At 46.2% G+C, this 23,698-nt stretch overlaps 1 protein-coding gene and 1 pseudogene across 2 annotated transcripts in view; both read right to left on the bottom strand.

Moving 5' to 3' along the window:
• Positions 1 to 7,918, bottom strand: part of LOC124555084 (tyrosine-protein phosphatase 99A) — a 490,245-nt gene extending 482,327 nt beyond the window's left edge. For both annotated transcript variants that reach the window (XM_047128877.1, XM_047128878.1), the window contains exon 1: positions 7,600 to 7,918. In XM_047128877.1, the coding sequence (XP_046984833.1) occupies positions 7,600 to 7,669 (70 nt within the window). In that variant the 5' untranslated portion in view covers positions 7,670 to 7,918. The remainder of the gene's footprint in view (positions 1 to 7,599) is intronic.
• A 9,259-nt stretch (positions 7,919 to 17,177) lies between these two features.
• Positions 17,178 to 17,295, bottom strand: LOC124557621 (annotated as a pseudogene).
• Between the last annotated feature and the right edge of the window lie 6,403 nt (positions 17,296 to 23,698).

Below are 23,698 nucleotides of genomic sequence, written 5' to 3' on the forward strand. Positions count from 1 at the left end.
TGGCGGCCACGCAAGGCAATGAATAACATTCTCCCTCCTTTGAAACCAGCTCTGCATCCTAATGCTAGTGTGTGATGGATGATTATCACGTTGGTAAGTGAGACGTGCTTCGGGGTACCACAGTCGACCTCCATGGATGGTTACATTTTCAAGGAAATGTTCATAGCATGCTGAACTGAACTTGTCTTGCACAAGTTCCTGCATCCACATAAGACATTCAGCACCAACATTTCACGCTTATGCGTCAGCTTCTAGCGTGTGTGGCCACGAAGCGCGAGTCATGTCGTTGCTTATCTGTGCGGTCGCAGGTTCGAATCCTGCCTCGGGCATGGCTGTGTGTGATGTCCTTAGGTTAGTTAGGTTTAAGTAGTTCTAAGTTCTAGGGGACTGATGACCACAGATCTTAAGTCCCATAGTACTCAGAGCCATTTGAACCATTTTTATCTGTGCGGTAAACATGAGCAGGACCTCTGCTCGGGGACTCAATTGTGCACTCGTCGGATAAAAGGACTTTCCTTCAATCGACACCTTCTCAGGAACTCACAATTGCAAGTGTATCCACGGCTTCTTCGTCAGACAACGGTTCTTTGATAAGAGCATCTGATTCCATGGTCCTTTAATCTTCTAAGACAAGTTCTCCACGAGTCTGGTAAATGTGAAGCTCTCCTTACTTCCCGGATGAGCGACAAAGGAGCATTCTGGGCCGCCCAGACCAATTCTTCATCTTGTCTCCTTGTAGAGAATCTTTGTCTTCCAGGTGTTGGACGTCTCGCTACCTCACCATTATCCCTAAATCGTCAAATCCATCTCCTTGCTGTGGAAGCATCAACACCGTAATGACGTCCTGCCTCAAATGCACTAACACCGTTTTCAAAGAGAGCAATCTTTCACTCGCAAACATTTACATCAGCCATTTTGAAGCAGACCCATGACGTATGCCAATCATCTGATACGTTTCTCGTAGCTGAAAACTGTACAGATACCAGGTGGCGGTCGAAGAAATTCCAAATAAATACATCCATTTACAATATTTTTACTATGAACATTTGTCTCTTTGCTTAAAGGTTCGACTTCTATAAAATGAAATCTTGACAGACTGTGGCACCTAGAAAAGCCTACAACTGCATAATTTGTAGCGAGTTAAGATTTAAAATATTACCTGCACAGGTCTAAATAAAAATAATGACAGTGGACTCCAGTTAGATTCGAACGCTCGTCCTTTCGTAAACCGCCAGCCTATCCAGTCCGCCATTGAAACAGATGTGGAACTGCAATGATTCTCGACGTATACTGTATCCAAACTATTATATCGCTTAATCTGAGGATGTAAAAACCTTGCTGAAGCTCCACGGATCGCTAGATTTGTGAACACTGGCACTTCTGTACTTGGGCATGCGCAATGCTCTGTTCTTGGACTCTAAATTATTCTGGCCGGGCAATCTTTGTGCGTGTCATTGTACAACACTGTGATATTCCAAGTGAAGCACGTATTTGTCAACCAGTAATCGTGCAGCATGTAGGATATAAACAGCCACTGGGTGTATCTATCACAGTTTCCCACCTTATCTTTCGATATAATTTAAGTGTTTGCCAACATCGAGGCACTGTGAAGATCAGGTGGATGCGCGTAAGTTTAATGCAATTTTCCTAGAGCCCTATTAGACGCTTTTCGATGGTCCGCGCGAAGGAAGTTCTGTCAGTAACCCATACTACCGTGTGAAAAACATCGGTGCGGAGAGCGCAAGCTCAACCAAGAGCGGGCTCATCGTAAACAGGTCTTATGCTTAGTGCTTCATACCGGTCATCGATGAAGGTTAAAATGACACAGGCCTAACTAGGGCCTAAATGTTTCGTGTACTTGAAACTGAAATCGCCTTACAGACTCACGAGGAACTGAATTTGACACAGCCGATGTGTTAAGAGATAACGCTCCTGTTGCCACGACTGGGGTAGTTTGGTGTGTCAAATACTTGCGGCATCTTCAGCTCTAGCGCCGGTCGTCGGTTTGCCGGCCGAGCGCAGGATTGACAAGACGATCGCAGGTAGATCGTGGGTGCCCGACATATGGGCCACTGAATATCCTAAGTCGTGTTGGGATTGAGCTGTTCAAGTGCCACAGTGTTAAAGCTACACCCATGGTAACTCGATTCAGGAAAAGCACAGCAGCAAGAGACAACTGCCGCGGGCAACAAAGTGTTGATTTCACATGTTGCTAGCGACTATCACGCATTGTAACAGACCATAGACGGGATACACTGCAAATCACTCAGCATCTCCTCGTTATGGGGTACAGAGTCCACGACCCAACACTTGTACTCACACATACAGGTCACAGAGTAGCATGGGCGCATTGAACGCTCTGACCAAGAAAGGACTGAGCCTGGATTGATCAGTCGCGGCACACCCTGATCAGAGGGGGAAAGTCTATGCATCGTGCTTGTCAAATGGGACAACTGTCAGGCAGCTGATAGGGGTATTTTCACGCAGAGTATATGACGGGATAAGACAAGTTCTCTATACGACTTGCAAAGTCTCTTACTGGAGTTTTTTTTTTCAGCAGAAGAACCTACTGTCATATCATATGGACCAATTTGCCTACAACACAGCCAGCACAGCCAGACGAACTGAATTGCTCTGCAATTGTCTGAGTAGTTTGATGTGCAATCTACAAAAATGGGGACACCTGAATGCTGGCCGTTCTCCCTCCTAGTCGTCTGACATTTTCCTTCTTTCAGTTACGACCTCTGTAGAATCATGAATAACCGCTTCGTGTACTGGCTTTTCCCCTTATCGTTCCAGAACAATGTTATCCTCTCCTGGCTTCTCTCTAGTTCTTCATATGAGCTGCTCAGTATCATCATCTCTTGGCTGCAGCACTGGTGGCTCACTGTCCATTTCCTGTATCCTTCTCTGGCTTTCCTCTTGTCCTACCCATTGTCTCACATTCTATTTTGGTCAGCTCTATCCATGATCATCCTGATAGTATGTCCCCCAACAGGCATACTGTCTTTCACAGTCTGATTCCTCCTTACGCTGTTTTCATGGTCCAGTACAGTTCTTTCCTAGACCTTCGCTTTCACCATCTCTTTTAGGCTCCAGTATTTTCCTCAGCATTTTTTTTCTCTCCTTTCTCTAGCTGGTCCACATCATACCTTCTTCAGTTTATCGTCTCAGTCGCATATTTGCATATCGTAACGGATTCCTCGCCATTGCTTTTTGGTATCTCATCTTTGGGTGCGTAGATGTGTGTCCCATGTGATACTGGCGAGTTTTTTATTTGCTGCTTTTTCCTAAAGCTGTCAGTTCGGTTGGTCTGGATGTTTAGTCGCGTCCATGAACTCATTATGTAGCCGCATCTCGTCGTAATTCTTAAAATGCTTCGTTTTAACTGTTCGGTAGTATTCACACTAGGAATAAGCTGATTCTCCACTGGCAGTCGTCAAGAGTTCCCCTAGCCCCAGAGTTCCCATTATACAACACACAAACCAATCCACAACAGACTGAGTAGTTTCGAGGCAATAAATTTCTATAAACGAAGAGTACTAGACGATAAATCGTCCGCACAGACCTGAAGAGCACTGTACCTGTGAGCTTACCAGAGCGTGGTCATTCCCAAGTCTGCCACCGTATCTCCGGCTATATGCAAGCACATGTCGCCGCCTGGCTGCTGTACTATGTTAAAATAAAGCAAGCACGACATTAAGGTCGGTTTCAACATAACTGTGATTTACAAGTCATGGTCCTACATGAGTGATTTGCTCTTGGCTTCAACACGAAGTCTGTCTCACTAGCCAATTACAGTATGCACACAGTTCAACATGGAATTCCGACGACGGTGCAAATTTGAAATTTTAGCGAACAAACATTTGTCAGGGTTAAAAGGCACGGTATGTGACAAAAGATCCTACGATCCAATGGGACATATTCTTCCTATCTTACAAGGAAGTGTACTTCTGCTACTGTGTATACACGCAGGAAATTGCGGGCAGTGGAACAGTCATTAGAACAGACCCAGATTCCGGAACAGTGGTGTTAAATATCTCCTTCATGCCATCAGATTTTACATACATTTTCCTATATAAATTAAGCCCAGATGCGTTTAAGAGGACCATGCCTGATTTTCTTCATTGTTCTTGTGTAAATAATTTCGCTACAGATGTTAAACGTCATTCTAACAAATTTCGTGCATGAATGCGTAAGAGAGGCTTATTTAAAACTGTAAAACATCAATAAAGGTGTTCAAGCTTAAAGTTAATTCGTTTTGCCCACCAGATAATTGTGGGCGTGTGGTAGAAACATGATTTCCTCGGCTATATCCAAACTAAGATTTTCCTACGGCTTATAATTTGATGACTTGACTAATGAGGGATCAGATTACTGCCTGCACGAACAACAATGTACTACAAAGTAGAAACATTGGTGTGGTTTAGAACACACATCCTCTGAATACTGAAGTATGACAATTCAGCGTTATTCTTTATAAAATAAAATTGGTTTTTCTAGATTCTTATCCAGTGTTGCATTTTTTGTTTTCGTCTTCATGATTCAGTCCAGATGAATCAACGTGGGGGATTGATAGTATCATTATCCGACCGTAGAGTGTGTAATCTTCAATGAGCGTGTTATGTTAACAATTAATCATGCAACAAATTGGATCTGTTTGGCATTTGACTAAGTCCAGAGAAATATGTAAACACCATATCCAGGTAGATAGGACAGTCGAAGAGCACAGCAAAGAACCCACGTAGCTACACTGACCAACAACATTAATGTGGTCAGATGCCTTAATAACCACCTTTCGCAGCGCGGACTGCTGCGAGACGTCCAGGAAAGGAAGCGATGAAGTTCTGAATGGTTCTGACAGGGATATGGAGCTATGCCGACTCCAGCACCGTGATCTGCTGCTCTAGGTTTCTCGGTTGAGCACCCACAGCGCATACAGCCCACTCAAGATGGACCCATAGAACTTCGACTGGGTTTAAATGTCAAGAGTTTGGTAGCCAGGGGAGCACGGTAAACTCTTCCTGGTGATCTTCGAACCACACACGTGCACTACGAGCTGTGTGATACGTTGCACTTTCCTGCTGGTAGATGCCATCGTGCCGAGGCAATATTGGAAATTTGTGGTAATGTCTTATGGGACCAGACTGCTGTGGTCATCGGTCCCTAAGCTTAGACACTATTTAATCTAACTTAAATTAGCTTACGCTAAAGAAGACACACACACACACACACACACACACACACACACACACACACACACACATGCCCGAGGGATGACTCGAACCTCCGAAGGGTGGAGCCACACGGACCGTGACAAGGCGTCTAAGACCGCGCGGCTACCCCGCGCTCGTGCCGAGGAAAAACAAACTGTATGTAGGAGTGGACATGTTTCCCAATGATAGATGCATACTTCCGTTGCTCCACTATGCCTTCCACAATGACGAAACGACCCAGAGAATGCCACGGAAACATTCCCCAGACCATAATACTCCTTCCTCCGGCCTGGTGCCTTTCGGCGATTGTTGCAGTGTGTTTGCTTTCAGACGTTTCGCTCCGTTTCCGCATTACGACAACGAATGTCGAACATAGTCGGTGGTCACATTAATATGACTGAACAGTATACAAGCATTAGGAATTAGTAACTTTACAAAATTTTGCTAATTTAACACGTCCGAGTAACGCTCATTATGTGATGCCGTATTGCTATTTTCATTATTCAAGGGCCCAGCTAGTATTTGAAGGAATTAAATGAAATAGAAAAATCATCTAATTAAAAAATGGTCTCTAGTCTACCGTAAAGTGGCAATTGAACCTTGACCTTTTTGAAGAAAGCAAAACAAGACCAGCTCAGATATTTACTCTGTTTTGCATCCCATACTCTGCTTCCATCTTAGATGATACTATGCCTTTTACTGTACAACGAAAATTAAATTGTGCGTCAGATTTATTATTCTTTAGCCAGTATGGATAACTGAACATATTTTACAGTTGAAGACGTGGATCAGTTCGGTACTATAAAGAAAGTTATATTCTTAAAGCACGTAGCTGAGAGGGACCAATAAGCAGCAGCGACAACAATGCGGAACACTGGACAGACAAGTCCTACACATCACTCAACTTATAGGCATGTATTAATGTCAGTGGAATGATTTCACGATGATGTACAGAGAAGGTTCGATACGCGTAATGACATATGAACTATAACACGCACAGATCACAGTCTGTATGCATGCATAAAGAACTACTTTACACATTTCTAATTTTACGAGAACTGTGCTATACTCGTAATTGCTTCTGTGTAGTGACCCGAAGTTAATGTTTCGCCCGGACAGCGTACCCAGATATGGATCATTTTCTTCGCTACAGATTCTCAATAGCTCACTTCAATACCATATCTGAAGAGTAAAATACTGCCATGAACTGCATCCAAAACAAGCTATCATTTTTCCCCACTTGCTTATTGTGGCATACATGCAGTGTGGGTACAAACTAATAATCCCTTGTCAGAAAGGGGAAAAAAAAATCAACTGTTACCGATGATTAACGAATATCAAACACAGAAAAAATTAACTTGTAGGAATGCAGAACAACGTGGGCGTTTTCTTACAACGCAAGATATTCTCGCCACTGCAACACTGTGCATCTCATTGCAGCACGCCGGAGAATTGGAAACGGGCTTAGTTCTCCTACTCTGCTGAGTCTTTGCTCTCGTGCGTCACCTAGAGTAGCTTAACCGCGAAATTATGAATGGTCAGCTGTATTAGCAGCAATTAATTTCGCTTACGGATTCGTGAAAAGAAAATCGTATAACAAGTTGACAACCAAGACAGCACCAATTATCGAGTGTATATTTTCGTCAAGTCTTTAACAGTCACTTATCAGGTGGTGTTGCAGCCCACTATACTCTAAGTGTATATGTACGCTTCAGTTATAGTAGACAGTAATAAAACAAAAACTACACAATTTACTAAAGAATCGAGCCAAAATCTTGCACAAACGTCTATTTGTCAAAGTATCTACCAGCAATCATGTATATTAGTTTGGAAATCGAGAATACAACTAATTATATTATTGTCAGTAAAATATTTGTTAAATATATTTCGCACAAATGCTGCAGACAACACCGTTAAAAAAAGCCAAATTATTTATTAGTAAGTACGATTGTCTTAAAAGTGACTTGCTATGGAATGAATGAAACCAAAATATAAGTACAGAAACAAAATAGCTTAAAGTTTACGTATACAGTAACAAAAACAAGGATAAAAAGTAAAGTGCAGAGGATTACTGTAGTAAAGACAGGAGTTGTCAGCAAGTGACGGCAAACGCCCCGCGTGCATTATGAAAAATTTACGAGGTTGCACATGCGAGATGCGGGGCATGTGTGTCAATGTAACTGAGAAAGGATGCTCGACGATTACTTTCATGACTGAAACTCCGCATGATTCATTCAAAAAATAAATGTTTTGCGGTTTTATGTGCACAGGCTAAAGTGGCTACGAATAAACTGGTTCCTTTGTTAGTTAAAGTTGCTCATGCAGTCAGTGGACATGCCGCGTGGTATTGATCGCTTTCAGACGTGTTAAAAAGCAGGCTTACCTCCTGAAGTTTCCTCGTCCGAATTCGCTGCCAGGAAAAGACAGAAGAGCACGGCCCCGCTGAGATTCATAGCTGTGTCTCCGAACACTCCCAAGTTGTCATTTCATGTCTCGGCACTTGCCTTCACTAGTGGAAACACTGTCCATAACATCGGTAAAACATCTTTACGCTTTCCGAACACTTACAAGACATCGTAATTTATGATCTGTTCCTAAAAGTACCCGAAAGTGCGACATCTGTCACACATCCGCATTAATACCACAACAACCGACGCCATTCACACAGTAAATACGAGACAGCTGTACGCCCGCTCTCTCAGGGCGACATTGCTGGGGGAAGCGCCGCCTCTGCCATCTAGCGGCTGCTCAGAGAAACATACGCAGGTCGACGCTCTTCAGGAGCAGAAACAATAAAAAACAAAATGAGGGTTCGGCTGATGCAGAGAACAAAAAGCCTACAGGGGAACGAATGATTACTGCTGTCTGCAGATGATGTACTTTCGGCTTAAAAGATTGAACACTTTAATCTATGCCCTATATCCCTGTATCCTTCTCTGCTTCTTTTGTTCTGCTATAGAAATGCTGAAACAATTTTAATTATTTGCACTGTTAATGCTGCGCTAGAGTAACGCATTGTGTAGACTAACAGTAGTCATAATGAAGCACTTCTAGGGTGAATAACGTAAACTTGAAGCCCAATAAAAAAAATTTAATCGTATCATGTGTAAATTAATTGTAATTTGCTTAATTAGTCATTCTTTAAATACAGACTACTTGTCAATGGAATTTTCATTGTTGTTCATAATGCCAAGTTTCTATTAATGAATATTGTTTAGGTGATAAAACAAGTGTACTAGGAAGATTAAAGAAGTAGTGGATCTAATCCTCTACAGTGGTTCTTAAACCGCTAAATATTTATTTGCACGTTTTAATTTTCCTGCGCGCTTGGGTATAAAATGTACTGTCAGATCAGATTAATTATTAAACTATGACAATATATGCAAATCATTTATCGTATACATTTTTCAACTATAGCTGATTTTTGTCATCAAAGAATAATAAATATGAGAGGTGGCACTCATAAAAAAAAATGGAATTCGCATAGTATCGTTGCACTTGGATTCGACTGCCTGCAGAGTTAAACCATAAATCTCTCATTCCACATTAATTATCCTGTAATACGACAAATGTTGAAACGCTTCCTACGTGAACAAAACGAAGATTCTTTCTATAGTCAGAATGGGTGCAGTACTGTTAAGGGTTTAAGTTTAAATACCTGAGCTACGTCAAAATAGCTTAAACGTTGCGAAAAATTATGAAGTGTGCGGCAGAGAGTAATCTTCAATACACCCTATATTATCTTTTCTTTCCGAACCATTCGAAGACAGCGCCGGAAGACACTCGCTTACGTGTCTCCGTGCGAGGTATTTGTGTGTCTTTCTTCGAATGTCTGCCGCGTGAGTATTTCTGTCTCTTTAGTTAAACAACTCTGTGATCATTCGGCTGCTCTTCTAGTGTCGCCTAATATGAAAACAACACAGACCATGCAATTGTACTAGTTTATTTAAGCGGCAAAAATTCGTTATTTAATCGGGCGTGCCGCTGAAACGCCAAATGAACTATAACATTCGCATGTGAACTGAGAGGTGGGGAAACAACTGTCAAGTGCCTTGTTAGTTGGCGACGATAGTATGTGTCACATAGATGAGTGACGGCTTCTCCATCCTGACATACTTTAACGACCCTGACATTGTCTTCACTTTAATTTATAAACTTCATCCCTTCATTGCTTCATTGCTTTATAATCCATGACTCCTCCTCAGCAACGCGTGCTACCGTACCACCTTAACTATCAGAGTCGGCTGCGGTGGCCGTGCGGTTCTAGGCACTTCAGTCCGGAAGCGCGTGACTGCTACGGTCGCAGGTTCGAATCCTGCCTCGGTCGTGAATGTGTGTGATGTCCTTAGGTTAGTTAGGTTTAAGTAGTTCTAAGTTCTAGGGGACTGATGACCTCAGATGTTGAGTCCCATAGTGCTCACAGCCATTTGAACCATTTTTAACTATCAGAGGTAGTTTCCTAGAACGCGGTCGGCCGCTAAGGCATCCACAACCGCACCGACTCTTACACTTTCTCGTCCTACTGAAATTGAGGTCCACGCATGTATTTCTTCAGATCGCCAAAGATTTGAAAGATCTGGGTTGTACGTAGACTGTTGCAGTGTTTCCCAACCAAATAGCTGAAGTGTAGCTTCCGGCCTTCGACCGATCGGCTATGTGCGGGAGCGCTGGTAGAGGGAGGGAGGGGGGGGGGGGGGGCGTTATGGTGCAACAGGATTATTCCGTCCGACAGCATTCCTCGGCGTTTTGACGTTATTGTGCGTCGTAGTTAGTGCGAAGTGTCTTCATAGCGTTGTTCATGGATTGTGGTTCCGCGCTCGAGGAACTCCACTACCATAGGATTCCTGCAGTTAAAAAAGGTCATCATGACCTTACCGGAACTTGTGTGAACAGCTTTGCAGTTCTTTGCCGGGGGAGATGCGAGATATTTACATAGTTGGCTTTACCGTTTGCCGTCGGGCTGTAGGACGGGCTTATACTGTTCCACGATAATGTCCGCAACCCTCATTGCCAATGAGACCAAGTCTGCTTCAGCGATTTGGTTGGGTAACACAGCAGCATCTCCAGTACAGCCCGGATCTTTCACCGTGTGATTCTTACATCTTTGGCGACTTGAAAAAAGACATTCGTGGACGTCGTTTTCAGTCGGACGAGGAAGCGCAAGGGTCGGTGCGGTTGTGGATCCGTCGGCGGCCGACTGCGTTCTACGAAACAGGTTCAAAATGGTTCAAATGGCTCTGAGCACTATGCGACTTAACTTCTGAGGTCATCAGACGCCTAGAACTTAGAACAAATTAAACCTAACTAACCTAAGGACATCACACACATCCATGCCCGAGGCAGGATTCGAACCTGCGACCGTAGCGGTCGCTCGGTTCCAGACTGTAGCGCCTAGAACCGCACGGTCACTCCGGCCGGCTACGAAACAGGAATTCACCGTCTTGTCTCCCAGTGGGATGAATGTCTTGATACGTGCGGTGATTGCTTTTGATGGAACCATTCCATGGTCCCACTGTGGCGGCTGCTCGTTTTTTTTTTTTCCTTCATTTTAAAACTAAAGTGTCGGTTTGCTGTCAGCGAGAGAGAGTGCCTTCTGTTGCTGCTGAGGATAAAGTACAGCGTGTCTTTCCCCTCCCAGGGGACACCGCCTTATCGTAGGCACTTCCAGTGCCGGCCGGGAGGCTTTGCATGCCCCGATGAAGTCGACAGCTATGCCGGCGGCAGCGTAGCTACTGGCAGGGTCACCCAAGCCGGACAAGTCTTTACTGAAGAGGCAGACGAAGTGTGTCCCGCAACATAACGAAGGGGGGAGGGGGCTCTGTGCAGGGAAGCCGACCTCCCTAGGGGAGTAAACCCTAAAGAAATCCAGATCCTCCAAGATGGGGGTTGGGCGTGGGGCCGATAACCCCACACTGTAAAAATGACATATTACGGAACTTCAATAAGAGCATCGGATGATGGACGAGACACAAAAAACACGACCTCGGCAAAGAAAAAGGACAAAAGATTTGGCAATAGTAACATGAAATGTACGAGCAATGTTGACCCCTGGAAAAATGAAAGAAATACTTGATGAGATCATGAAATCGAGTACAACATTGTAGCGCTGCAAGAAATAAGATGGCAAGGACAAGAAGAGATAAATATGCCCCAGTATTCTCTGCTGTATAGTGGACAGACAGAAGAACAGGACAAGCCGGAACGGGATTCATAATGACAAAGGAGGATGGCAAAAGTATATGGGAATTTGAAGCCGTAAATGAAACTTAGAGGACAGAGTGAAAGGGAAATTGAGAAATAACGGTAACAACTGAATACGCACCAACAGAAGAAGCAGAAGAAGAAACAAAGGAAAAGTTTTATGAAGATATAGAAAGGGTATGCAGTAAAGTACAAAAGTATGATCTGTTCTTAGTTGTGGGAGATTTTAATGCACAGCTTGGGCGAAGCGGTAATGGAAGAGTGTCTGGGAGATACACATTACATGAAGAAAGTAACGAGAATAGAGAAATCTTATGTCAGTTTGCTGCCAGAAATAATCTAATCATCAGGATCACCTGTTTCTCACATAAAAGAATACGTCTCGGAACATGGAAATCAAATGCAAGTGGAGTAGTCAATCAGATAGACTATGTGTTAGTAAAGGCAGGGCGTGCCACGTCAGTTATTGATGTGAGGAGCTGCAGGGGCCCTAACTGTGACTCAGACCACTATGCTGTAAAAACTGTAGTGAGAGAGAAACTATCTGTAACACCTAAACCTGGAATGGAGAAAAATACAACCTGGGACACAGAAAAACTGAGTGACCCCAGAAGTTGTGAAAGCATATCAAGCAAAAGTTAGAGACGCACTGACTCCCAGCGAGGAAACAATGGGAATCCAAGACAGATGGACTAAGATCCAGAAAGCACTGAAAGAGGCAGCGGAAGACATAGCCGGATGAGAAGTAATACACGAAATAAGTGGTTTGACGATGAATGCAGGCTAGTAATAGAACTTAAAAATGCAGTAAGACTGAGAATGACACAGAGAGAAACAGTCTATGTCTCCTATTTCCTTTCATGAGTATTGGTGTGACCTGTGCACCTATCAATTTCCCAGCCTTTAGGTACGGAACTTCCGAAGAGCGAACGATTGCATATGATTGCTAGGTATGAGGCTGTTATATCAGCATACTATGAAAGGAATCTAACTGGTTTACAGTGTGAACAGGGAAGATTTGGCTTTATTAAGTGATTTGAGTTTCTCCGCTACACCGAGGATATCTACTAAGTTACTCCTGTTGGCAGCAGTTCTTGATTCTAATTCTGGAATGTTTACATCGTCCTCTTAGATGAAGGAATTTAGGGAAACTATATATAGTAACTCCACATCAGCGGCACTGTCATTGGTAACATTACCATCGCTATCAGGCTACGCCCAACTGATGTTATTCTGGCTTCCCAAGCGGACAAAATATTGGGGATATTCCATATTACAGTATCTGCCTTCACAGGCTCAACTAAAAACAGGAAAAACTAAAACAGAAACATTCGGCAGATAAAATGTTCTGCATGTTTGAAGCGCACAGGGGAAAGCCTACTTATACGAGGGCTTACTGAAAAGTAATGCCTCCGAATTTTTTATCTGAAAACTCTTCAAGCTTTTTAAATAAAACAAAAGTTATTTACATTCAATATTTTTATTCTTCCTGTCTACATGGGTACAGCCCTCTGCCACTAGTGGACTCCGATTTGTAGCATGTAACATGGCGGTGTGTAGCGTGCGTGAGAAACGGCGTGTTGTAATACAGTGTCGAATTCGAAGAGTTCGTCCACACATGGAGCGTCCTCTCACAGAGGACTATGTTGAGAAATAAATATGTAGACACGATGAATAAAATGTAGAATATTAATAACGTTTGTTTTATTTTAAAAAGTTTAAAAGTCTTCACATGAAGAATTCGGAGGCGTTACGTTCCAGCACACCCTCGTTCAAAGTGCCCTTAAAAACGTGTCCCGTATTATTAGAGGAGAGATTACTAGTCAAAAGTAGAAATGCCGAAATATCCAGTCTGGAACCGCGTGACCGCTACGGTCGCAGGTTCGAATCCTGCTTCGGCCATGGATGATTGTGAAGTACTTAGGTTAGTTAGGTTTAAGTAGTTCTAAGTTCTAGGGGACTGATGACCTCAGAGGTTAAGTCCTATAGTGCTCAGAGCCATTTGACCCATTTTGAACCGAAAAATCCTATAAACCTATGTCCGGAAAAAAATACTTATTGAAATATGCGTCTTTTGTTCGAGGAATGGCACTTAGTTGTTGATAGTGCAGAAGGTGCTCACTCGTCATTCTAGCAGCCCTCCACAAACTGCCACAATATCAAACTTCCTGGCAGATTAAAACTGTGTGCCGGACCGAGACTCGAACTCGGGACCTTTGCCTTTCGCGGGCAAGTGCTCTACCATCTGTCTCCTACTTTCCAAAATTCACAGAAGCTCTCCCGCGAAATAGGAGACGAGGTACTGGCAGAAGTAAAGCTGGGGGGACGGGGCGTGAGTCGTGCTTGGGTAGCTGTGATGGTAGAGCACTTGCCCGCGAAAGGTAAAGGTCCCGGGTTCGAGTCTCGGTCCGGCACATAGTTTTAATCTACCAGTAAGTTTCATATCAGCGCACACTCCGTTGAAGAGTGAAAATCTCACTCTGTCACAACATCATGTTGTCGAATTAGGTCACATGTAAGGGAAACACGCTGCAGAATACATCTCTGCATTAAATGCACCCAGAACCGGAAATATAAGGGTCAAGCTCAGATGAAAAGAGTCACCAGAAACTTCTGGATCAACCAGTTCATCACTCTTTCATCGTCTGTGTTCGATTTACATGTCAGGAATAGAAAACAGGATGGTGCCCCATCGTGCATTAACCAAGTCCCTTGTCTTTCTGCAAAGGTAACATACTTCGGAAATTGGGAAATTTGTGGTAAGTTCATGTGGGACCAAACTGCTGAAGCCATCGATCCCTAGGCTTACGCACTACTTAATCTAATTTAAACTAACTTACGGTAAGGACAACACGCACACCCACGCCCGAGGGAGGACTCGAACCACCGACGCGGGGAACAGCGCGAACCGTGGCAAGGCGCCCTAGACCGCATACTTCAATAGCGAGTGTTCATCAGAGACAGTGGGTTTCGTCAGGGGTGCCGCAGGGAAGTGTAATAGGACCACTTTTATTCTCTATATACATAAATGATCTGACGGACATGTTGAGCAGCAATCTGCGGCAGTTTGCTGATGATGCTATGGTGTACGGAAGGCCGCCTCGTTCAGTGACTATAGTTGGTGCTATGAATGGCACCTTGCTCTATATGAAGTAAATTGTTAGTTAATGCAGATGAGTAAGAGGAACAATCCCGTAATGATAGAGTACAGCATTATTAGTGCGCTGTTTTACACAGTTACGTCGTTTAAATATCTCGGCGTATCGCCGCAAAGCGATATGAAATGGAACGAGCATCTAATGATTGTAACAGGGAAGGCGAATGGTCGACTTCGGTTTACTGTCTCCCAGTAATTTTATGAAAGTATGGTTTATCTGTAAAGGAGACCGCATATAGGACGCTAGTGCGATCTATTCTTGAATATTGCTCGAGTGTTCGGGATGCGTCCCAGGTCGGATTAAACGAAGACATCGAAGCAATTCAGTGGCGGGCTACTGGATTTGTTACCGGTAGGTTTGAACAACACGCAAGTATTACGGAGATGGGTCGTGAAATCAATAATGGGAATCCCTGGAGAGAAGACGACGTTCCCTTCGAGGAACACTGTTGAGAAAATTTAGGTAACCGGTATTTAAAGCTGACTGCAGAATAATTCTGCTGCTGCCAACATATATTTCGCGTAAGGACCATGACGATAAGGCAAATCAGAGCTCATATGGTGGCATATAGATAGTCATTTTTCGCTTGCTCAGTTTACGAGTGAAAAAGGAAAGGAAATGACTAGTAGCTGTACATTTAGATGTAGAAGGTTTCTCTTTTATTACTGCCAAGGTTTATGTGACCATTTTGGCTGAGCAGGTCCATTCCAGGGTACAATGTTTGTTCCCCAAATACACTCCTGGAAATTGAAATAAGAACACCATGAATTCATTGTCCCAGGAAGGGGAAACTTTATTGACACATTCCTGGGGTCAGATACATCACATGATCACACTGACAGAACCACAGGCACATAGACACAGGCAACAGAGCATGCACAATGTCGGCACTAGTACAGTGTACATCCACCTTTCGCAGCAATGCAGGCTGCTATTCTCCCATGGACACGATCGTAGAGATGCTGGATGTAGTCCTGTGGAACGGCTTGCCATGCCATTTCCACCTGGCGCCTCAGTTGGACCAGCGTTCGTGCTGGACGTGCAGACCGCGTGAGACGACGCTTCATCCAGTCCCAAACATGCTCAATGGGGGACAGATCCGGAGATCTTGCTGGCCAGGGTAGTTGACTTACACCTTCTAGAGCACGTTGGGTGGCACGGGATACATGCGGACGTGCATTGTCCTGTTGGAACAGCAAGTTCCCTTGCCGATCTAGGAATGGTAGAACGATGGGTTCGATGACGGTTTGGATGTACCGTGCACTATTCAGTGTCCCCTCGACGATCTCCAGTGGTGTACGGCCAGTGTAGGAGATCGCTCCCCCACACCATGATGCCGGGTTTTGGCCCTGTGTGCCTCGGTCGTATGCAGTCCTGATTGTGGCGCTCACCTGCACGGCGCCAAACACGCATACGACCATCATTGGCACCAAGGCAGAAGCGACTCTCATCGCTGAAGACGACACGTCTCCATTCGTCCCTCCATTCACGCCTGTCGCGACACCACTGGAGGCGGGCTGCACGATGTTGGGGCGTGAGCGGAAGACGGGCTAACGGCGTGCGGGACCGTAGCCCAGCTTCATGGAGACGGTTGCGATGGGTCCTCGCCGATACCCCAGGAGCAACAGTGTCCCTAATTTGCTGGGAAGTGGCGGTGCGGTCCCCTACGGCACTGCGTAGGATCCTACGGTCTTGGCGTGCATCCGTGCGTCGCTGCGGTCCGGTCCCAGATCGACGGGCACGTGCACCTTCCGCCGACCACTGGCGACAACATCGATGTACTGTGGAGACCTCACGCCCCACGTGTTGAGCAATTCGGCGGTACGTCCACCCGGCCTCCCGCATGCCCACTATACGCCCTCGCTCAAAGTCCGTCAACTGCACATACGGTTCACGTTCACGCTGTCGCGGCGTGCTACCAGTGTTAAAGACTGCGATGGAGCTCCGTATGCCACGGCAAACTGGCAGACACTGACGGCGGCGGTGCACAAATGCTGCGCAGCTAGCGCCATTCGACGGCCAACACCGCGGTTCCTGGTGTGTCCGCTGTGCCGTGCGTGTGATCATTGCTTGTACAGCCCTCTCGCAGTGTCCGGAGCAAGTATGGTGGGTCTGACACACCGGTGTCAATGTGTTCTTTTTTCCATTTCCAGGAGTGTATCATGTTGTGATCCAAGACAAGAAGGCCGCTGTTCACACAGCTCGCATCGTCCAGGACTAGTTTTGTTAGCATGGGTACGAATTGTCGCATCTTCCCTGGCCATCACAGTCAGCAGATCTCAATATTATTTAGTCTTTGTAGTCTACTTTTAAGAGATCGCTATCCACATCCACCATCGTTACCTGATCTTGCTACTATCGTGCAGGAAGAGTGGTATAGGACTCCCTTACTAAACTCTGCCCGAACAGGCCATGAAGGCCCAACGGCACCGACCGGCCGCCGTGACATCCTCAACTCACAGGCCCCACTGGATGCGGATATGGAGGGGCATGCGGTCAGCACACCGCTCTCCCGCCGTATGTCAGTTTACGAGACCGGAGCCGTTACTTCTCAATTAAGTACCTCCTCAGTTAGCCTCTCAAGGGTTGAGTGCACACCGCTTGCCAACAGCGCTCGGCCGAAGGGATGGTCACCCATCCAAGTGCTATCCTAGCCCGACGGCCCTTAACTTCGGTGATCTGAAGGGAACCGGTGTTACCACTGCGGCAAGGCCATTGGCATAGGACTCCCTTAAAAATCATAAAGCACGTGTACTTATCTATTACGAGACGAGTGGAAGCTGTTTTGAATGCCAACGATTTTCCTACACCATCTGAGGCACAGTAATGTGTTGTGTTTGTAGTGTTACCATATTTTTGACCACCCCTGTATAATGAGTCATAACATTATGACCATCTACCTAACAGCCGGTATGTCCACCTTTGTCACAGATAACACCGGCGACACGTCAAAACATGGAAGCAATGAGGCCTTGGTAGGTCGCTGGAGGAAGTTGGCACCACATTCGCACTCATAAGTCATCTAATTCATGTAAATTCCGAGGAGGGTGGCAATGAGCTCTGACGCCACGTTCAATCACATACCAACTGACTGCGCGGGGTAGCCGAGCGGTCTAGGGCGCCTTGTCACGGTCCGCGCGGCTTCCCCTTCGGAGGTTCGAGTCCTCCCTCGGGCATGGGTGTGTGTGTTGTCCTTAGTGTAAGTTAGTTTAAGTTAAATTAAGTAGTGTGTAAGCTTAGGGACCGATGACCTCAGCAGTTTGGTCCCATAAGATCTTACCACAAATTTCCAAAAACATACCAAATGTGTTCGATCGAGTTCGGATATAGCAAGTTGGGGAGCCAGCCCATCAACTGGAACTCGCCATTGTGTTCCTCGGACCACTCCATCACACTCCTGGCGTTGCGAAATGGCGCATTAGCTTGTTGAAAAATGCCAAGCCGTCGGGAAACATGACCATCATGAAGGGGTGTACGTTGTGTGCAACCGGCGTACGATACTCCTTGGCCGTTAAGGTGCCTTGCACGAGCTCCACTGGAATGTTCCTCAGAGCATAATGGAGCCGCCTCCAGCATGTCTCCGTTCCGCAGTAAAGGTGTCAAGGAGTTGTTTCACTGGAAGACGACGGAATCGCGCCCTCCCGTCGGCATGATGAAGAATGTGTCGGGATTCATCTGCCACTGCGCCAATATCCAGAGCCTATAGTCACTTGCCAATTTCAGTCGTAGTTTCCAATGTCGTGATGTTAACATTGGCACTTGGATGGGTCGTCGGCTGTGGACGTCCATCGTTAGGAGTGTTCGGTGCAGTGTGTGTTCAGGCATACTTGTACTCTGCCCAGCATTAAAATCTGATGTTAGTTCCGCCACAGTTGGCCGCCTGTCCTGTTTTACCAATCGGCCCAGCTTACGACGTCCGACATCTGTAATATGGGATGGCCGCCCATGCCCACGACGTCTGGACGTGGCTTCACCTTGGTTTCGCCACGTGTTGAAGACACTCACCACTGCACTCCTCGAACAACCGACAAGTCGTGAAGTTTCCGCAATGCTCGTGCCGAGTCTCTCCATCACAATCTGCCCTCGGTCAAACTCAAATACACTCCTGGAAATTGAAATAAGAACACCGTGAATTCATTGTCCCAGGAAGGGGAAACTTTATTGACACATTCCTGGGGTCAGATACATCACATGATCACACTGACAGAACCACAGGCACATAGACACAGGCAACAGAGCATGCACAATGTCGGCACTAGTACAGTGTATATCCACCTTTCGCAGCAATGCAGGCTGCTATTCTCCCATGGAGACGATCGTAGAGATGCTGGATGTAGTCGTGTGGAACGGCTTGCCATGCCATTTCCACCTGGCGCCCCAGTTGGACCAGCATTCGTGCTGGACGTGCAGACCGCGTGAGACGACGCTTCATCCAGTCCCAAACATGCTCAATGGGGGACAGATCCGGAGATCTTGCTGGCCAGGGTAGTTGACTTACACCTTCTAGAGCACGTTAGGTGGCACGGGGTACATGCGGACGTGCATTGTCCTGTTGGAACAGCAAGTTCCCTTGCTGGTCTAGGAATGGTAGAACGATGGGTTCGATGACGGTTTGGATGTACCGTGCACTATTCAGTGTCCCCTCGACGATTACCAGTGGTGTACGGCCAGTGTAGGAGATCGCTCCCCACACCATGATGCCGGGTGTTGACTCAAATGGCTCTGAGCACTATGGGACTTAACATATATGGTCATCAGTCCCCTAGAACTTAGAACTACTTAAACCTAACTAACCTAAGGACAGCACACAACACCCAGCCATCACGAGGCAGAGAAAATCCCTGACCTCGCCGGGAATCGAACCCGGGAACCCGGGCGTGGGAAGCGAGAACGCTACCGCATGACCACGAGATGCGGGCATGCCGGGTGTTGGCCCTGTGTGCCTCGGTCGTATGCAGTCCTGATTGTGGCGCTCACCTGCACGGCGCCAAACACGCATACGACCATCATTGGCACCAAGGCAGAAGCGACTCTCATCGCTGAAGACGACACGTCTCCATTCGTCCCTCCATTCACGCCTGTCGCGACACCACTGGAGGCGGGCTGCACGATGTTGGGGCGTGAGCGGAAGACGGCCTAACGGTGTGCGGGACCGTAGCCCAGCTTCATGGAGACGGTTGCGAATGGTCCTCGCCGATACCCCAGGAGCAACAGTGTCCCTAATTTGCTGGGAAGTGGCGGTGCGGTCCCCTACGGCACTGCGTAGGATCCTACGGTCTTGGCGTGCATCCGTGCGTCGCTGCGGTCCGGTCCCAGGTCGACGGGCACGTGCACCTTCCGCCGACCACTGGCGACAACATCGATGTACTGTGGAGACCTCACGTCCCACGTGTTGAGCAATTCGGCGGTACGTTCACCCGGCCTCCCGCATGCCCACTATACGCCCTCGCTCAAAGTCCGTCAACTGCACATACGGTTCACGTCCACGCTGTCGCGGCATGCTACCAGTGTTAAAGACTGCGATGGAGCTCCGTATGCCACGGCAAACTGGCTGACACTGACGGCGGCGGTGCACAAATGCTGCGCAGCTAGCGCCATTCGACGGCCAACACCGCGGTTCCTGGTGTGTCCGCTGTGCCGTGTGTGTGATCATTGCTTGTACAGCCCTCTCGCAGTGTCCGGAGCAAGTATGGTGGGTCTGACACACCGGTGTCAATGTGTTCTTTTTTCCATTTCCAGGAGTGTAGATCGTGCGCCTCCCCCACTCTACACACGGACAGTACGCACACTGATACTACATGCACCGTGCGTGTGTCTGACTAGCAGTCATTCCTCGCCTGGCCACGCTTCTGTCGCTTGGACGGGTTTATATCGATGTAGGTCGGTGGACATAATGTTCTGGCCGATTAGTGTAAATCTTCCTACATATCGCTTTCGTAGAGATTGTGAATATGAAATTGGATTAATATCAGTGGCAACACCGGTTTCCGTCAGATCACTGAAGTTAGGCGCTGCCGGGCTTGGCTAGCACTTTCGTGGGTGACCGTCCGGGTTTGTCAGGTGCTATTGACAAGCAGAGTACACTCAGCCCTGAGGCCAATTGAGGAGCTAGTGCTTGAGAAATAGCCGCTCCGGTCACGCAAACTGACAACGGCCGGGAGAGCTTTGTGCAGACCCCATGCCCGTCCATATCCGCATCCAGTGACGCCTATCGGCTGAGGATGACACAGCGGTCTGTCGGTGCCTTTGGGGCTGTTCGGTCGGAGTTTAATAACTCGTACAAAGACCACGGCACTTCGGTGATTCACTCCATTCGCGTTTCATCAGCATCAACAGGAAAATTTCAGTGGATACGTACAATATTAGCCTGTGAACGGAATACTGCTGTTGCTGTTTAATCGTTTGTAGAGACTAAACGTCTAAATTCATTAGTTTCTTATCTACCCCCAGGACGGAATTGCATACCCCATCTGTCTGCGTCTAGAGTTAATTCTACGTACAAGTCTGAAACCGTGTTCTAACGTTTGTGTGACTTGTATCTCAGGCGGGACGTGGGTATCGGCCATGTGGTAACAAATTGGGATGCGGGAAACCGCTTAAAACCACATTCAAGTTCGCCGGCTGACCAGGTATCGTCGTTAATCCGCGAAGCGAATTCGATCCAGATCAGGAGCGCCTCCCCGAACCCAAGAAGCGGGGCGATAACGCGCTCGTCTATTCCGAAGTACGGTGTCAAGTTGTCATCACAGTGTCAGTGTTTGTCGACTTCCATATAATGTACCTCACGCCTTTCGAGTTTGACGGAGCAGAGAATAGTGACCCAGTGCCTGACATATAGCGCCGGGGATACCGACCGGGACATCCTATCACGTTAACAGGTAGCGCTCTTCTTCCTTCGTGGAGTTAAGCTCGTGTATTCACAGTTAAAGCTTTTCACACTGGTAGTTTAAGGCATTGCAATTGTTTCGTACATAATTTACATCTCGGAAACAGATATTTATAAACAAAAGATCCATTTGGCACATCAACGAAGCAGCATAGGAAGAACTGTCGTCAGCATTACGAGTATAAAGTACATTTTAATAGGATAGTATGGTGGTGTACTCGGTCCAGTCACATTAATATGACCACCGCCGTATTTGACGTCAACGTGCAATAACCACTCACAGATGGCGGGTAGTAGTGGAGGTTACACACTGAAGAGCCAAAGGAACTGGTACACCTGCCTAACATCGTGTACGGGCCCCGCGAGCACGCAGAATTGCCGCAACACGACGTGGAATGGACTCGACTAATGTCTGAAGCAGTGCTGGAGACAACTGACACCATGAATCCTTAAGAACTGTCCATAAATCCGTAAGAGTAGGAGAACTCTTATGAACAGCACGTTGCAAGGCATCCCAGATATGCTTAATAATGTTCATGTCCGGGGAGTTTGGTGGCCAGTGGAAGTGTTTAAACTCGGAACAGTCTTCCTGGGGCCACCCCGTAGCAATCCTGGACGTTTGTGGTGTCGCACTGCCCTGCTGGAATTTCCTAAGTCCTTCGGAATGCATAATGGACATGAATGGTTGCAGGTGATCAGACAGGATGCTTACGCATGTTTCACCTGTCAGAGTCATATCTAGACGTATCAGTTGTCTCATATCACTCCAACTGCACACGCCCCACACTATTACAGAGCCTCCACCACCTTGAACAGTTTTCTGCTGACTTGCTGGGTCTATGGGTTCATGAGGTTGTCTCCATACCCGTAGACGTCCATCCGCTCGATACAATCTGTAACGAGACTCGTCCGACAAGGCAACGTGTTTCCAGTCATCAACAGTCCAATGTCGGTTTTGATGGGCCCAGGGGACGCGTACGCTTTGTGTCGTGTAGTCATCAAGGGTACACGAGTGTGCACTGGGCTCCGAAAGCACATACCGATAATGTTTCGTTGAATGATTCTCACGCTGACACTCGTTGATGGACCAGCATTGAAATCTGCATCAGTTTGCGGAAGGGCTGCTCTTCTGTCACAGTGAACGATTCTCTTCAGTCGTCGTTAGTCACGTTCTCGCAGGATCTTTTTTCGACCACAGTGATGTCGGAGATTCGATGTTTTACCAGATTCTTGATATTTATTGTACACTCTGAAACTTCCCCTCTGTATGTAAAGAACGACGGTGCTGGGAAAACTCTTACGTTATTTGATTTTCAAACAGCTGAGCAAAACTGAACGAACTCAGACAGTTCTCTCTTTACTTATTCTGATCATCACTAAACAGACCCACAATATTTTTAGCGCAACGCAATCTGGCTTTCAATAATCTCTACAAAAGAATGGCCCTGACTAACAATAACATACCTTTCATGAATCACTTACCTCATAAAAATCATTACTCGAACTACTGCAATACAGCGAGCGCCATTACTGTCAGCTAAATAAAAGATTCAAACTACTGAAGGCACTAACTACTGACAGGCATTATTAGCAAATGAAAGATTTTGATAGAGAGCAAACAATGTATTTACCTTAATAGTGTTCAAAAGTCATTATATATATATACTGGGTGATCAAAAAGTCTGTATAAATTTGAAAACTGAATAAATCACGGAATAATGTAGATAGAGAGGTACAAATTGACACACATGCTTGGAATGACATGGGGTTTTATTAGAACCAAAAAAAATACAAAAGTTCAAAAGATGTCCGACAGATGGCGCTTCATCTGATCAGAATAGCAATAGTTAGCATAACAAACTAAGACAAAGCAAAGATGATGTTCTTTACAGGAAGTGCTCAATATGTCCATCATCATTCCTCAACAATAGCTGTAGTCGAGGAATAATGTTGTGAACAACACTATAAAGCATGTCGGTCGATCACGATAACTTGCGACTTCAGGTAACCCCAAAGCCAATAATCGCACGGACTGAGGTCTGGGGACCTGGGAGGCCAAGCATGACGAAAGTGGCGGCTGAGCACACGATCATCAATATACGACGCGCGCAAGAGATCTTCCACGCGTCTAGCAATATGGGGTGGTTCTAATAAAACCCCACGTCATTCCAAGCATGTGAGTCAATTTTTCCTCTCTATCTACATTATTCCGTGATTTATTAAGTTTTCGAATTTAT

This window comes from Schistocerca americana, chromosome X, assembly GCF_021461395.2.
Source record: "Schistocerca americana isolate TAMUIC-IGC-003095 chromosome X, iqSchAmer2.1, whole genome shotgun sequence".
NCBI lineage: Eukaryota > Metazoa > Arthropoda > Insecta > Orthoptera > Acrididae > Schistocerca > Schistocerca americana.